The 13,503-nt window shown below is 54.7% G+C and overlaps 3 protein-coding genes across 3 annotated transcripts; 1 reads left to right on the top strand and 2 right to left on the bottom strand.

Annotated features, from left to right (window-relative positions):
• The first annotated feature begins 341 nt into the window (after positions 1–341).
• On the top strand, positions 342–4,244 carry PTSG_06939 (replication factor C subunit 5). Its single transcript, XM_004992283.1, has 12 exons — positions 342–437; positions 741–805; positions 1,006–1,139; positions 1,392–1,471; positions 1,703–1,776; positions 2,183–2,259; positions 2,529–2,611; positions 2,739–2,820; positions 3,015–3,144; positions 3,369–3,444; positions 3,680–3,736; positions 3,929–4,244. Exons 1-12 carry the CDS (start codon positions 403–405, stop codon positions 4,026–4,028), a joined length of 993 nt encoding a protein of 330 aa, XP_004992340.1. The 5' UTR covers positions 342–402; the 3' UTR covers positions 4,029–4,244.
• PTSG_12512 (uncharacterized protein) lies at positions 4,172–10,176 on the bottom strand. Its single transcript, XM_004992282.1, has 16 exons — positions 9,750–10,176; positions 9,389–9,465; positions 8,974–9,075; positions 8,640–8,726; positions 8,306–8,398; positions 8,017–8,116; positions 7,618–7,747; positions 7,295–7,343; positions 7,022–7,072; positions 6,676–6,788; positions 6,413–6,491; positions 6,068–6,177; positions 5,760–5,922; positions 5,349–5,456; positions 4,967–5,095; positions 4,172–4,763 (listed from the first exon to the last, which is right to left on the bottom strand). Exons 1-16 carry the CDS (start codon positions 9,994–9,996, stop codon positions 4,647–4,649), a joined length of 1,755 nt encoding a protein of 584 aa, XP_004992339.1. The 5' UTR covers positions 9,997–10,176; the 3' UTR covers positions 4,172–4,646.
• Positions 10,112–13,112, bottom strand: PTSG_12511 (uncharacterized protein). Its single transcript, XM_004992281.1, has 8 exons — positions 13,000–13,112; positions 12,399–12,567; positions 12,137–12,201; positions 11,721–11,848; positions 11,439–11,529; positions 11,173–11,240; positions 10,829–10,960; positions 10,112–10,568 (listed from the first exon to the last, which is right to left on the bottom strand). The coding sequence occupies exons 2-8, from the start codon at positions 12,542–12,544 to the stop codon at positions 10,473–10,475; spliced, it is 726 nt and encodes a 241-aa protein (XP_004992338.1). The 5' UTR covers positions 12,545–12,567; positions 13,000–13,112; the 3' UTR covers positions 10,112–10,472.
• Positions 13,113–13,503: the final 391 nt, after the last annotated feature.

The raw sequence follows: 13,503 nt of genomic DNA, 5'->3' as shown, positions 1-13,503 counted from the left end.
CCCCCCCCTCCCCACCTCTCTCTCTCTCTCTCTCTCTGATGTCACCCGGGTTGTTCATCGCCATGGCCATGGCCATCATCATCGCCATCATCATCGCTATCATCACCACCACGTTGCCGTGTCAGCTTGCTCACCTTTGTGGACAGAAGGAAAAGGACACGCAACACTCGCAGCGCACGCACGAAGAAGCAGAGCACGCTGTGTCGTTGTAAAACAAAATTATGCCGTCGACAACGATGGCCGAAGAATTCTTTTTTTTTGGCGGGGTGCATTGTATTGGGGAATCTTGTGGAATTGAGGGCTCACACCAATTGGCATGCTTTGTGTATTTGATAATAGTTCCGGGACGATTCAACCGTTGTCCGGATTCCCATTTAAAGACTTGATTCAGTCCCTGCCAAGATGACGTCCAGCGCGCCAACAACAAACTTGCCATGGTCAGTGTGTGTGTGTGTGTGTGTGTGTGTGTGTGTGTGTGTGTGTGTGTGTGTGTGTGTCTGTGTGTGTGTGTCTGTGTCTGTGTCTGTGTACGTGTGTATCTGTCTGTGTATCTGTCTGTGTGTCTGTATCTGTGTGTCTGTGTGTCTGTGTCTGTGTCTGTGTCTGTGTACGTGTGTATCTGTCTGTGTATTTGTGTCTGTCTGTGTGTCTTTCTGTCTGTGTCTGTGTCTGTGCATCTGTCTGTGTCTGGATCGGTGAGTTGACAGAAGTTCCTTGCCCCCCTCCCCACACACACACAGGGTGGAGAAGTACCGCCCGGATTCCCTGGACCAGCTTGTTTCGCACAAGGAGATTATCGACACAAGTACGTGCACGCGGGGCTGTTGGTGGTGATGGGGTCCGTGGTGCGTATCATGTCAAACACAACCTTTCGCGAACATGACGCTCACTCATGCAAATGCATGCACATGCGCGCTCCACTTGCGCCAAACACACACTGCTCCACCATCAACACTCATCGCGCGCTCTCGCAACAACTGCTGGCGCTTATGCCGTGACGCATAGTCCAGCGATTTGTGGATGAGAAACGGCTGCCCCATCTCTTGTTCTACGGCCCACCAGGAACTGGCAAGACATCCACCATCAAAGCATGTGCCAAGCAGCTCTACGGCAAAGCATACAAGAGCATGGTCTTGGAGGTGCGCTAGCTTCACACACACACGCGCGCATACAAACACAGACTCCGACGACGGGTGGACATGAAGTACGCGCACACACTGGCATGAGCGCGACTAGCACAGCTCACGCTTGGGCTTTTGCGGCTGTGCTTTGTTTGCCGTTGGCGCTCCGGTGCTATCCTAACGCGTGGTTTGTTCTTGATTCTGTGTCTGTGTCTGTTGTTGTTCTGTTGTTGTTCTTGTTGCTATTGTTGCCGTTGCTCGTTCTTGCAGCTCAACGCCTCGGATGACCGCGGCATTGGCGTTGTCCGCGAGCAGATCAAGACGTTTGCCAGCACAAAGACAGTGTTCAGGTAATGGTAACTGTGTGGTTGTGTCTATGGTTGGTGTGGCTGTGTGTGTGTGTGTGTGTGTGTGTGCGTGGTTGTGGTTGGGCACAAGCTGATGTGACCACATTGCGCGCTGGTGAAGCTGCTGCGCGCACTTCCAAGCTCGAGTGACCACGCCAAGCTCATGTGCGACACGTTGTTGATCCCCGCTTTTTCCCTTCTCTCCCCTTCTCGTTTTTCGTGCCCATCATACAGTGCCGGTTTCAAACTGATCATCTTGGATGAGGCAGACGCCATGACCAACGACGCTCAGGCTGCCCTTCGTCGAGGTACTGCCCGTGCATCAGCACGCCTCAGCATCTACACAGCACCTTTGCGGTCTTGACTTCCCGCAGTCGTCAGCGTCGTTGACTTGCAACCATGCACAAACACTTTCGCACTCGCTCACTCACTCGCACACACTCAAGCACAACATACTCACTCTCTCTCTCACTCACTCACTTACTCACTCACTCACTCACCCACCCTCACTCACTCACTCACTCACTCACTCACTCACTCACTCACTCACTCACTCACTCACTCACTCACTCACTCACTCACTCACTCACTCACGCACTCACTCACTCACGCACTCACTCACTTACTCACTCACTCACTCACTCACTTACTCACTCACTCACTCACTCACTTACTCACTTGATGTCAATCGCTACCCCGGAAACGTGTGTGCAGTGATTGAGAAGTACACCAAGCACACCCGTTTCTGTCTCATCTGCAACTACGTGTCCAAGATCTCCCCAGCTTTGCAAGTGCGTGTGTGCAAACGTGCTGTGTAACCATGCTTGCACAATGTTCTCCAATACCCTGCACTCACTGCACACAGAGGCTCGTGCGCCCCCTCACACGCAATCATACTTGTGCAACTACATTCGTGCATGAGCCTACATGCGCGCACACACGCACACACACACAATCACTCACTCACACGCACACTCACACGCACACTCACACGCACACTCACACACACACTCGCACACTCACACACGCACACTCACACTCATGCACACCCATATGGCAGAGTCGATGCACGCGATTCCGATTTGCGCCGCTGGCAACAGAGCACATGATCCAGCAGGTGCAACGTGTCATCGATGCAGAACAGTAAGAGCGGCCCCTTGTACTTTCCTTTTCTGCTGTCAGGAATCGCAGTGACCGTTGTCCTTCCACATATGTGCACATGCGCTTGCTCACTGGCACACACACACACACACTCGCTCACTTACACCAGCATTGAGACGACGCCTGCGGGCATTGAGGCGTTGGTGAAGCTTGCGTCGGGTGACATGCGAAAAGCCCTCAACATCCTCCAGGTTTGTACAGCTTGTCAAAAGTATGTTTCACACAAACAAGAACGCACCCACGCACGCACGTTTGCATGACACACACGCACGCACACGCACACACACGCACACACACACACAATCTGTATCTCTGTGCTTTTTCCTCGCCCGTTCACACGCTCATTGCGTGCACTACACTCTGCACACTGGTGACGCCTTTGCAGAGTACATTCATGGCATTCAACAAAGTGAATGACGAAGGCGTCTATCTGTGCACGGGCACGCCGCTTCCCGCAGACATTGAGGCCATTGTAGAAGTCATGCTCAACGAATCGTTCAAAACCGCCTTCCGCAGTGAGTTGGTCATTGCGTGTGTGTGTGTGTGTGTGTATGTCTGTCTGTATGTGTGTGTGTGTGTGTGCGAGCGCGTACATATGCGTGACCGCACTTTGCCACGCGACTCCTCAAGCACAACGCTCATGCCTGCGTTTACCTCACTCACAACCACCACCACCTACGACAACCCGCAACAACCCACCACCACCACCACCACCATCGTTGCTGTTGCTTGATTGCAGAGATTATGGAGATTAAGACGGAACAGGGGCTTGCGCTTCAAGACATCTTGCACGACGTGCACGAATTCATTCACAGGTGCAGTGTGGGGTGTGTGTGTGTGTGTGCTTTGTATGTGTGTGTGTGTGTTGTGTCTGTTTGTATTTCGCAAACGTGTGTGAAAGAAACAACAACGTACCTGAAAACTCTTGACACCACAGAGAATACACCACCTCCACAATCATGCATGCGCGCCTCGGTATCACCGCGTTCACGTCACGTGTGTGCTGCTGCTGCTACCAACCCTGCGGCTGGTGTTCATGTGCATGATCAGATTGGACATTCCCACTGCATCGCGGCTCCTTCTCCTCGACCGCCTGGCGCAAATTGAGTGCGTACACACACACGCACACACACACACGAGCACACACACACACACGAGCACACACACACACACACACACACACACACACACACACGCACGCACGCACGCGCGCAATCGTGTGGTTCAAGATGCACGCTCACTGCAACACCTCGTCCTCCTTCCAACCCCCAAACCCCCTTGAATGCACGACACGAGCAGGGAACGGCTCGCGTACGGCGCGAATGAGCGCGCGCAGCTCGCAGATCTTGTCGGCGTCTTCCAGGTCGTCCGAAACCAAGTCGTCGAGGCCGCAGCATAGCACGCGACACACACACACACACACACACACACACACACACACACACACACACACACACACACGCAAGAGTTGGTTGTCGTTATTGCTGGCGCATAGCGCCGTGCTTGTGCGTTGTCCCTCCCCTGTCTTTGGCCTTATCCTCTTGCTTGCTTGATTTTGTAGTCTCATAAACGTGTCACATGTAATGCTATGCTGTGGACTGTTGGTGTTGGGTGGTGCACACGCAAAGTTGACACACGTGACACCAACACTCGAGCGACGAAGACTGTACACATGCGCGACGCAACAGCAACAAAACAACTAACAACCACACACATAGAAAAAAAGAACAACGAAACTACCCATCAATATCACGACAGACGCCACAGGACACAAGTACATCCAAGAGTCACTTTACAATGCCACGTCGCTGTAACAGCAAGTCGAAACGAACGATGCGCTATGCATCTTCAAGCGAAAGCAAACCAGTGTTGGCAGAGTGATTGCACGCTGCACAACGTGCACATGGTCAAACATGTCGTACACGTTACGTTGACACAACACGCGCCAGCCGATCACATACACAGACAACACCACGCGCACGTTGAAACACGTGCTGGGAGAAAGGGGAGGGGGCACTTAGTGCTGCTTGTTGATCCACGCGGTTGCTTCCTTGTGCTGCGTCATGTGCTCGTTCAGCACCTGGTTGAACAGCTCTTTCGTCAGCATGTTGTTCACCGTTGCGTTGGCAGTCGCCTGTCGTGCGAGCACAAACAAGAGGTCGTAGGTTTGAGTATCAAGAACATGCAAAACGTGTGTAAGTATGTGCGTGCGCACACAACAGATGAGGAAATAGAGGGTGGGTGAGCAATTCACAAAAGCACGCGTTTCGCGTGACACAACTCAACACCACCCGCCCCCGCCCCCTAATGCCACCACTGTGAGCACACTGCACGCACCTGCCAGGCGACGCAGAGCTTTGCAATCTGCCGGCCAGAGAATCCCTCGAGCGCCTTTGCGACGGCGCTGAGATCCACGTCCTGCATGTCGTCGCTCAGCAGCACTGGTGCAGACGTCGTCGGCTCAACCTGACGCGCGCACGCAATGTGCAGGGGGGGGGGGGAAGAGGTGGTGTGGAGGGGTGAATGTGTGAAATGGGTGGAAGGTGCGAACGGAGTTCAAGATGCGAAGGTGTAGACGGGTGAAATGTGTGAAAGGCAAGTGAGTGTGTTGGAGCAACAATCAACGCAGGGCAGGGAGGCGTGGCGGTTCGTTTTCAAGCACAACACTGCACTGCACTGCGCGAACGACGCAAGCATCAAGCGGTGTGCTGCATCTCACAATATGCTTCTTGTAGTAGAGGTTGAGGAGGCGGACGCGCTCCGGCAGCTCGGGCAGATCGACGTGCACAGACTCGTCCACACGGTCGAGCACAGCACGATCAAGCTCCTAAAAGTGGGAAGGGGGAAGGGGGTACATGTGACAGGTTGGAGCGGGGTGAGACACACGGACTGCAGCGGTAGTGCAATCAGGGAGATAAGAGTAGTGGGAGTGCCATGTAGGGCCACAGAAGCACACACACACACACACACACACACACACACACACACACGCACACACACACACGTACACACGCACACACACACACACGTACACACGCACACACACACGTACACACGCACACGCACACACGCACACGCACACGCACACACACACACACGTATACACACACACACACACGCACAAACGGACCTGGGGCTCGTTGGAGGAAAGGACAATCATAAACTTGTTTGAGGGGTCGCCGGTGCGGTAGAGAAAGGTGGAGAGGGCGTTGCGCATATCCTCGGACATGCGCGCAGAGCCGGACGACCGCTGGCGCAGGAACGCCTCAGCCTCGTCAATGAACAAAACAAGACTGGAGAGCGGAAGGATGAGGTGTGAGTGGATGTGTCAGGCGCGTGCACCATGTGGGCGAAGAATAAGCAGAAACAAAACACTGCAAACAGCCACGACACACACACGCGCGCGCGCATATGCATGCACGAGCAGAAGAGACGCACCCCTTGTTGCTGCGCTGAGCCCAGTCGAAGACCTTGTGGATCTCTGTGACGGCGTCCTTGCCGAGCGGGCCGACGTCGCCGCCAGCGAGAATCGCATAGTCGAGGCCAGTCTGTACACACACACACACACACACACACACACACACACACACACACACACACACACACACACACAGAATGGAGGTGAGCGGGTGATGCGAGGAGAATGAGTGGCACAACATGATGAGCACCCCCTCAAAACGTATCAACGCATCATGTACGTGCAACGGCTTCATCATGTGCAACAAAGCAGCACGGCTGCACACAGCAATACACAGCAGTACACAGCAGTCCATGACTGCGGACCTGCTGGGCAAGGCGGCGGCCAAACATGGTCTTGCCGGTGCCGGGGGGACCGTGGAGCAGCACGTTGCGGTAGTTGGCCCTGGCACGTACAAGCAAAGACAAATGGGGCGTTGTTGGGAGAATGGCACAACATGGGTGAGGGGGTGGTTGTCGCGAGGGGGAGAGCGAGTGGAAAAGTGGGGTGGTGATATGCGGCCAACTTTTCACAATACCACAATACAGCATGGCGGCGGCGCGAGAGGAGGAGAGGAGGGGGTGCGCACCTGTTGCGGCGGGTGTTGGCGGTGGCGATGGTGATGGACTGGAGACGCTGCTCGACGAGCGAGGGGAAGATGATGTCGCGCATCACCTCATCGGGCTTCGCGGCAGGGCGGAACTGCTCACACGCACGCACGCGCAAGAGTGTTGTAACACACAACAACACGTGAGAAGCACGCACGCATGGCCTTGACGTGAAGGACCTCACACGCACACATAAACCAAAACACACACACACACGATCATGTTTGCGCATTTGTGCATCGCGTTGTGCACGTGCACGCTACGGGTTCAGGCGTATCATGCAATGTGAGCACAAGCAACAAGAGAACACAAAGGGCAGCAACGCACGAGCTTGGGAAGGAATTTGACGGAGCGGGAAGTCTCGCGAACAAGAGGCGGCTGGCGATGTGGAAAACCCGCAAACATGTACGCATGCGTGATGTGAGATATGAGTTCACCGTATGCAATAGAAAGGCAACGTGCAATGATACATATTTGCACAGAGCGCGGTCGCCAACAAAAGACACACCATCAATCACCCACACACAAATCAATCAATCAATCAATCAACAAACCATCACCACCACCACCACCACCACCACCACAACGATAGAGCGGTACCGTGGCCATGCGGCGGAGGACGGCCTGAGTCGCAATCGTGGTGGAGGACCTGAGCAGTGGTGACACCACAGCAGCGACAGCAGCGGCAGAATGGCACGTGATGAGCGGCGCTCACGATGCATGCAGGCATGGTGCACTCAACAACCGGACGACTGGAGGAACGAGACGGAAATACACAGAAGAATGGCACAGGAAGGGATTCATCTCAAGAAGAGAGGGGATGACTGAGACAAATCATACGTGCACGTCACTTCCTTCCGCCGCCAAAACTTGAGCCCCCAATTTCAACCACTCCCCCCCCCCAAAAAAAAGGCGTGGCATACTTTGCAGCGTAGATGCCGAGGGCAATACCGCCAATCACACCAACGGTGGCCAGCATGCGTGGTGTATCGGACAGATACGCGCGCACGCCCTCGCCCATTGTCTCGCCAGCCTGCTTGATGCCCTCAAGCACTGGAGAGCACAAACGGGGTGAGGAGCGCTTGTGAGTGGAGAGTGGATGGTGGACGACGAACGACGGAGAATGCAAAGCGGAGAATGCAAAGCGGGCATGGCATCGCCATCGCGACACATAAAACAAGCACATAAACACACGCCCACACCCACACCCACGCTCACACCCGCGCACTCACACACTCACACTCACATTAGTGCACACGTGCACCACGGACAACCCCCCCCCCTCCCTGGAAAACAAGCTTGCGTGTGCATGCAGGCAAGACCTGTTGTGCGGAACTCCTGTGCCTGTAGGACGAGCTGCTCGTCGCGGATGTCGCGGTTCTCCCGCTCCTGCCGGATGCGGGCCTCTCCGTCCGCCTTTGCCTGTCCACAGGGAAAGAGGAGACGTGTGTGTGTGTGTGTGTGTGTGTGTGTCAGTGATGGAGAGCAGGATAAACATGGCAGTTGGAGCGAAACGCAAGTAAAGCAGGCAAATTATCGGGAACGACAAGAGCGCGTGAAGACGAAAACGAATCCACGCATGCGTGCGTGATGTGGTGCAGGGGTGTACACCTTCATGAGCTCTGTCTCGCGCTGCAGCTGGGACTGGTACTCGAGGGTGCGGCGGCGCTCCTGCTCCTGGCGCGCAACACTCGCCTCTTGCCGCTGCCGTGGCGACGGTGGTGACGATGGTGGTGGTGGTGGTGGTGACAGTGAGAAGGAAGGACAGTGCGACAGATGGAGGAAAGTGCGTGATGGCGTTGTTGAAGGTCACTGGGCGGCATAGAGGTGGTGGGCATGGAATATGCGCGTCGCAGTTGTGACACTTGTACGCAGCAACCAAAGAGATGTGCACTGCAGTGGCCGGACACATGGTGAAGTTGCTTGTGTGAAAACGGAAACTGACCTTGCGCTCGGTGTCGTTGAGCTGCTCCTGCTGGTACAGCTGGTCGTTGTAGCGCTTGCGCGCCAGCTGGTCTTGGTATTGTGCGCGCTACGGCAACAGGATAAAGAGGAGTGTGGGTGTTGTTGTGGTGTTGAGTGGTCGTGATGGTGTGGTGTTGGCAGAAGTGAGCTTCTGGTTGACAAATCATTGGTCACAGCTTTCAGATTGCACTTAACCAACCGCGCGCGCACAAACAAACAAACAAACAAACAAACAAAATGCATGTGTGTACAATCACATGCACGCATGCGCACACACACACACAACACCACGAATGTGCACATGATTCAGGCACCTTCTGCTGCTGCTCCGTCTCCATGGCCATGCTGCGGCGACGCTCCTCCTCAAACACCTGCGCCTGGCGCGTCTTCTCCTCCAAGGACTTGGCCTCGGCCTCCTGTGCTCCCACGCAGAAGCAAGCAAGCAAAGGACAACAACAACCACAACATCATCAGCAAGCCACGAAAGAGATGCGGGGTGAGCGTGGATTTGGGAGTTTGTTTGTTTGCGCGCGCGCGCGTGTGTATGTGTGTGTGATGGTGTGATGCAAAAAAGCGATGGTGAGCTGTTGCGGCGTGTAATTGTGCCACGCAGTTGTGGCAATCACAACAAGGTGGGTAGGTGAGCCCTCTCGCGACAGCAACGGGCTGAAATGTGTATGTGTGTGTCTGTGTGTGTATGTGTGTCTGTGTGTGGGGGGGGGCCCTTACCGCCTTCATGGCAGAGAAGCGCTGCTGCCACGTCTCTTCCTGGGACTTGGCCAGCGTGAGCAGCTCACTCGCGTGCTCTGTTGGAGAGTTTGGTGCGTGAGCGCGCAAAGTTGAGTGTGAGGAGGGTGCGTGGAAAAGAAATGAGGGAACACAAGAGCCGAGCTAGCCAAGATCAGCACGCACACAAGGGCACACAAGGGCACACACACACAAGGGCACACGCACACAAGGGCACGAGCACACAAGTGCCCAAGCACACACACACACACACACACACACACACACACACACACACACACACACACACACACACACACCGCAACACCAGACACAACACAACACAACACAACACACAACACACCGGAAGACTTGATGGCCTCTGCGGCCTTTGCGATGCGCTCAAAGACGCTGGGATCAAGGCGACCGTCGGTCTGTGTGAGATCAATGTCGGCTGTGCCAGCGACAGAGCCCACTGCCGCGATATCGTCCTTGCGCACGGCATCGCTGCCCGTCACGTTGGGCGTCGTGGTGCCAGTGACGTTCTTGTCATTTTCGTTGTTGTTGTTGTTGTTGGCGTCACCGCTGCCGCCAAACAGCCACGAGAACATGGTTGGTGTGTATGGCCTCTACAAAGCGTGCCTTCTCGGGGTGTCTGTCTCGTCACAACTGTCTTCCTCTCGCGACTCTCGTGGTCGTGCTGGGTGGTGCTGTGTGTGTGGGCTGGTGGGTTGAATGCTTCCTGTGCTTCGTGTTCGTGTGTGGTGGGATTTCGCCCTTTTGCTCGCAAGACACGTGGATGATGATGTGTGGGCGAAGAAAACAGCAGCAGCAGAACAAGCAAAAAAAGAAGGAACTAAGAACGCTGACTCGGCAAAAATTCAACACGTGCTGTCGGTCACACATGACACGACACGACACACAGAACAAGTGTGGTAAGCTGATGGGAAGAGCGTTGACGTGAGTTGATGAACAACAACACTCACACACGTGCACGAAACAAGAAACACACGCACATAACGCACGCACACGCACGCATACACATACACCGCCGAGACACTCAGACAAGACAACGAATAGGAAGGTGTCAGACGGATCGAGGTGTTGACAGGGCAAGCGTTGGCGCTGTTGTTGGTGCTGCGGTCGTGGTTGTCTTGTTGTTGTTGCTCCCGCTCTTCTTCGTCTGTACCAACAAGGCCACAGGCGAGTGCGTGCGCGTGTGCATGTACGCATGCCATGAGAGATGTAAAGAGGCAATACCAACCAACACCAACCAATACCAACCAACGCCAACCAACACCAACCAACACCAACCAACACCATTCAACGTTTACGAGCACCATTTCACCAATCAAACAAGAGGTGGCAGTCGCATGCCATGCACCATCTCTGCCATCCCAAAATTGAAAACGACATTGCATCTCAACCGCAGGTCTGACGCACCTTTGACCAGATGATGAGGCCAATGATGAGGGCCAGGGCCAGAAGAACACCCGTGATCAGCAGGCACATCTTCTTGTTCTGCCACCACATCTGGTTCTTCAGCTTGCGCGACGTGCGCTGGAACCGCTTTGCCTGCAAGCACACAAAACCACATTGCAAAGTGAGCACGGGTGAGCACGGGTGACTCGGGTCATCAGCATGCGCACAAGCAAGGCCACAAAGTACATGGGGGTGTTTGTATGCCGCACACACGCACACACAGGCAGGCAAACACACACTCCCCCCCCCCCCCCCCCAAACGCGTACACACACACACACACTCACACACACACACGCTCACGCACCTCATCGTGGAGCGTGTCGGCCTTGTCGACGAGGAGATCAATCTGCTCACCGCGCTGCAGCACTTTCTCTGTTGGGCGGCGGCAAGTTTGGGGGGGGGGTGAGGGGAGAGGAAGATTTGCATCAATACAGTGCATCGACGGCACGTGAGGCGTCATCATCAGACACGTACACGCACAGCGTGACACACACACAAACAGAATCACAAACATACACACACATGCACACATGCACACAGCACAACACGTCAGGGAGAGTGGCGGCTGACCGATGTTCTGGACCATGATGCCCTTGACCTGGTCGACCTCTTGGCGGGCGCGGGAGAGCGCATCGTGCTCAGACGAGTTGTTGAACGACACCTGTGTATGGTGTGTGTGTGTGTGTGTGTGTGAGGAGGGCACAGGGAAGGAACGACATGGGATCATTACGCAGCATGTCAGAACACCGCAAGCAAGCAACACTGCAAGTCGACAATCGCACAATCGGATGCGCACAAATGCACACACATGCACACACATGCACACACGCACCGGCATACATGCACACGGACCATTTGTCTCTGGAGGACGGGGGAGAAGTCGCGGTTGAGGCCATAGGTGATGGAGCTGCGGGCGCGCGACTTGTACGGCAGAAAGTCCCGCTGGATCTGCGCCAAAAACGCAAACGGGATGCGGCGGCCTGTTGCACAGTGTGTGTGTGTGTGTGTGTGTGTGTGTGTGTGTGTGTATGTATGTGTGTGTGTGTGTGTGTGTGGGTGTGTGTGTGTGTGTGTGTGGGTGTGGGTGTGTGTGTGGGTGTGTGTGTGTGTGTGTGTGTGTGTGTGTGGGTGTGTGTGTGGGTGTGTGTGTGGGTGTGTGTGTTCTGTAAGGACGAAGGACGAGGCACTGCAGAACAACACAAAGTCAAAGCACTGCTATTGAAAGCACAACAAATCAAAGCAACGTGCACTTGCAAGTGATGGCGTACCAAAGGACTCGTCGGCCATGCACAGGTACACGATACCATCGTCCCTCACATAGTGGAAGAGAAATCTGGGGTTGCATGCAAGAAAGCGATTGGCTGCATGTGAGCATGAGAGCGTACGCAAATCACACGATGTCGCTCATTGTGCCGTAGCACCGCTCAACACAAAGCACGCATACATAGGTGCGCATCAGAGCAAACAGGTGTATCAAAGCATACACACACATGCATACACACGCACGCATACACATGCACACACACGCACTTGTCGTAGACGTATGAGCACTTTTGGTCCTGCGGTGGGATCTTGTCCAGGATGGACTGGGTGACGGTGGTGAAGTTACCGCTGCTCTCTGTGTACTCGGCCAGGATCTGGTTTCCCCGAGCCACAAGCGCGTAGATCAACGACATGATTGGTTCAACAAAAGGGGTGCCTGCGTCGTGTGTGTGTGTGTGAGTGTTGTGTGTGTTGTGGATATGTGTGTGTGTGTTGTGTGTGTTGTGGATGTGTGTGTATGTTTATGTGTGTGAGTGTTGTGTGTGTGTGTGTGTACGGATATGAGGGCGATCTGCAAGCGTGCGTGCGTGTCTTGTTTGTGCCAGTTGCGTGAGCCGGCTGTTTGCATGCATCTCACACCAGGCAGCACAACACTCACACTCAGACACACACACACACACTCATGCAGCCTCACACAGTTTGAACGTGTGTTGGAGTTTCCTCCACTCCAAACAACAAACCAACAAGTTCACACGCACGCCACGACACACACACACACACGCACGCACACACATACGCGTACATTCAGGCGTGCACGAACCCACATGAAACCACACGACACACACACGAACACACGACACACACGCACCTGCTGCTGGTTGGTGGTGGAGGACAGCAAGAGCAAGAGCAAAGGGCAAAGGAAGGGCAAGGCAAGCAATGCGGATGAGAGCAATGCGTGAGTGCTGCTGTGGTCTTCCAACAAATCGATCGATGATTCATCCAGCAGTGCTGAGCTGCTGACGATTGGGCATATCTTCCAACACTTGCGCCCAGCACACAGCAAAACGAGTCAGACGGGTTTAGGGCCTCTTCAAATAAACCGTGTGGTTCCCACCCACCCCAAAGCCCCCCAACAAAACCGCTGCGCCTTCTGATTCCACACACACACACACACACACACAGACGCAACAACAAACAACCAAGGAAGGCATCCAGCATCCAGCCAACATCAACCGACGAACCCAGCCAGCTTATCATCTCGCTCGCTCGCTTGGAAGAAGCAGCAGACGCAGGCGCACACGCACCAGCAAGTGCAAGTGTAGAGGCAGTAATAGCAGGAGTCAACCGTGCCCCCCCCCCGCTTTTGTTTGAG

This window comes from Salpingoeca rosetta (assembly GCF_000188695.1).
Source record: "Salpingoeca rosetta unplaced genomic scaffold supercont1.17, whole genome shotgun sequence".
Lineage (NCBI taxonomy): Eukaryota > Choanoflagellata > Craspedida > Salpingoecidae > Salpingoeca > Salpingoeca rosetta.
The sequence above is the reverse complement of the archived record's forward strand: the minus strand, read 5'-3'. Positions and strand labels throughout refer to the sequence as shown.

Bases quoted from the DNA above. Each gene is read 5' to 3' on its own strand.
- PTSG_12512 (XM_004992282.1), bottom strand. From the start codon at position 9,996: ATGTTCTCGTGGCTGTTTGGCGGCAGCGGTGACGCCAACAACAACAAC. The intron at 7,073-7,294 runs GTACCGCTCTAT...CCACATCGCCAG, and splicing joins TCCTCCGCCGCATGGCCACG to CCGCCTCTTGTTCGCGAGAC. The intron at 6,789-7,021 runs GTGCGTTGCTGC...GCGTGTGAGCAG, and splicing joins TCAAATTCCTTCCCAAGCTC to TTCCGCCCTGCCGCGAAGCC.
- PTSG_06939 (XM_004992283.1), top strand. From the start codon at position 403: ATGACGTCCAGCGCGCCAACAACAAACTTGCCATG. The intron at 806-1,005 runs GTACGTGCACGC...CGTGACGCATAG, and splicing joins CAAGGAGATTATCGACACAA to TCCAGCGATTTGTGGATGAG. The intron at 2,821-3,014 runs GTTTGTACAGCT...ACGCCTTTGCAG, and splicing joins AAGCCCTCAACATCCTCCAG to AGTACATTCATGGCATTCAA.
- PTSG_12511 (XM_004992281.1), bottom strand. From the start codon at position 12,544: ATGTCGTTGATCTACGCGCTTGTGGCTCGGGGAAACCAGATCCTGGCC. The intron at 11,849-12,136 runs GTACGCCATCAC...ACTGTGCAACAG, and splicing joins CATGGCCGACGAGTCCTTTG to GCCGCCGCATCCCGTTTGCG. The intron at 11,530-11,720 runs GTCCGTGTGCAT...CACCATACACAG, and splicing joins CCGTCCTCCAGAGACAAATG to GTGTCGTTCAACAACTCGTC.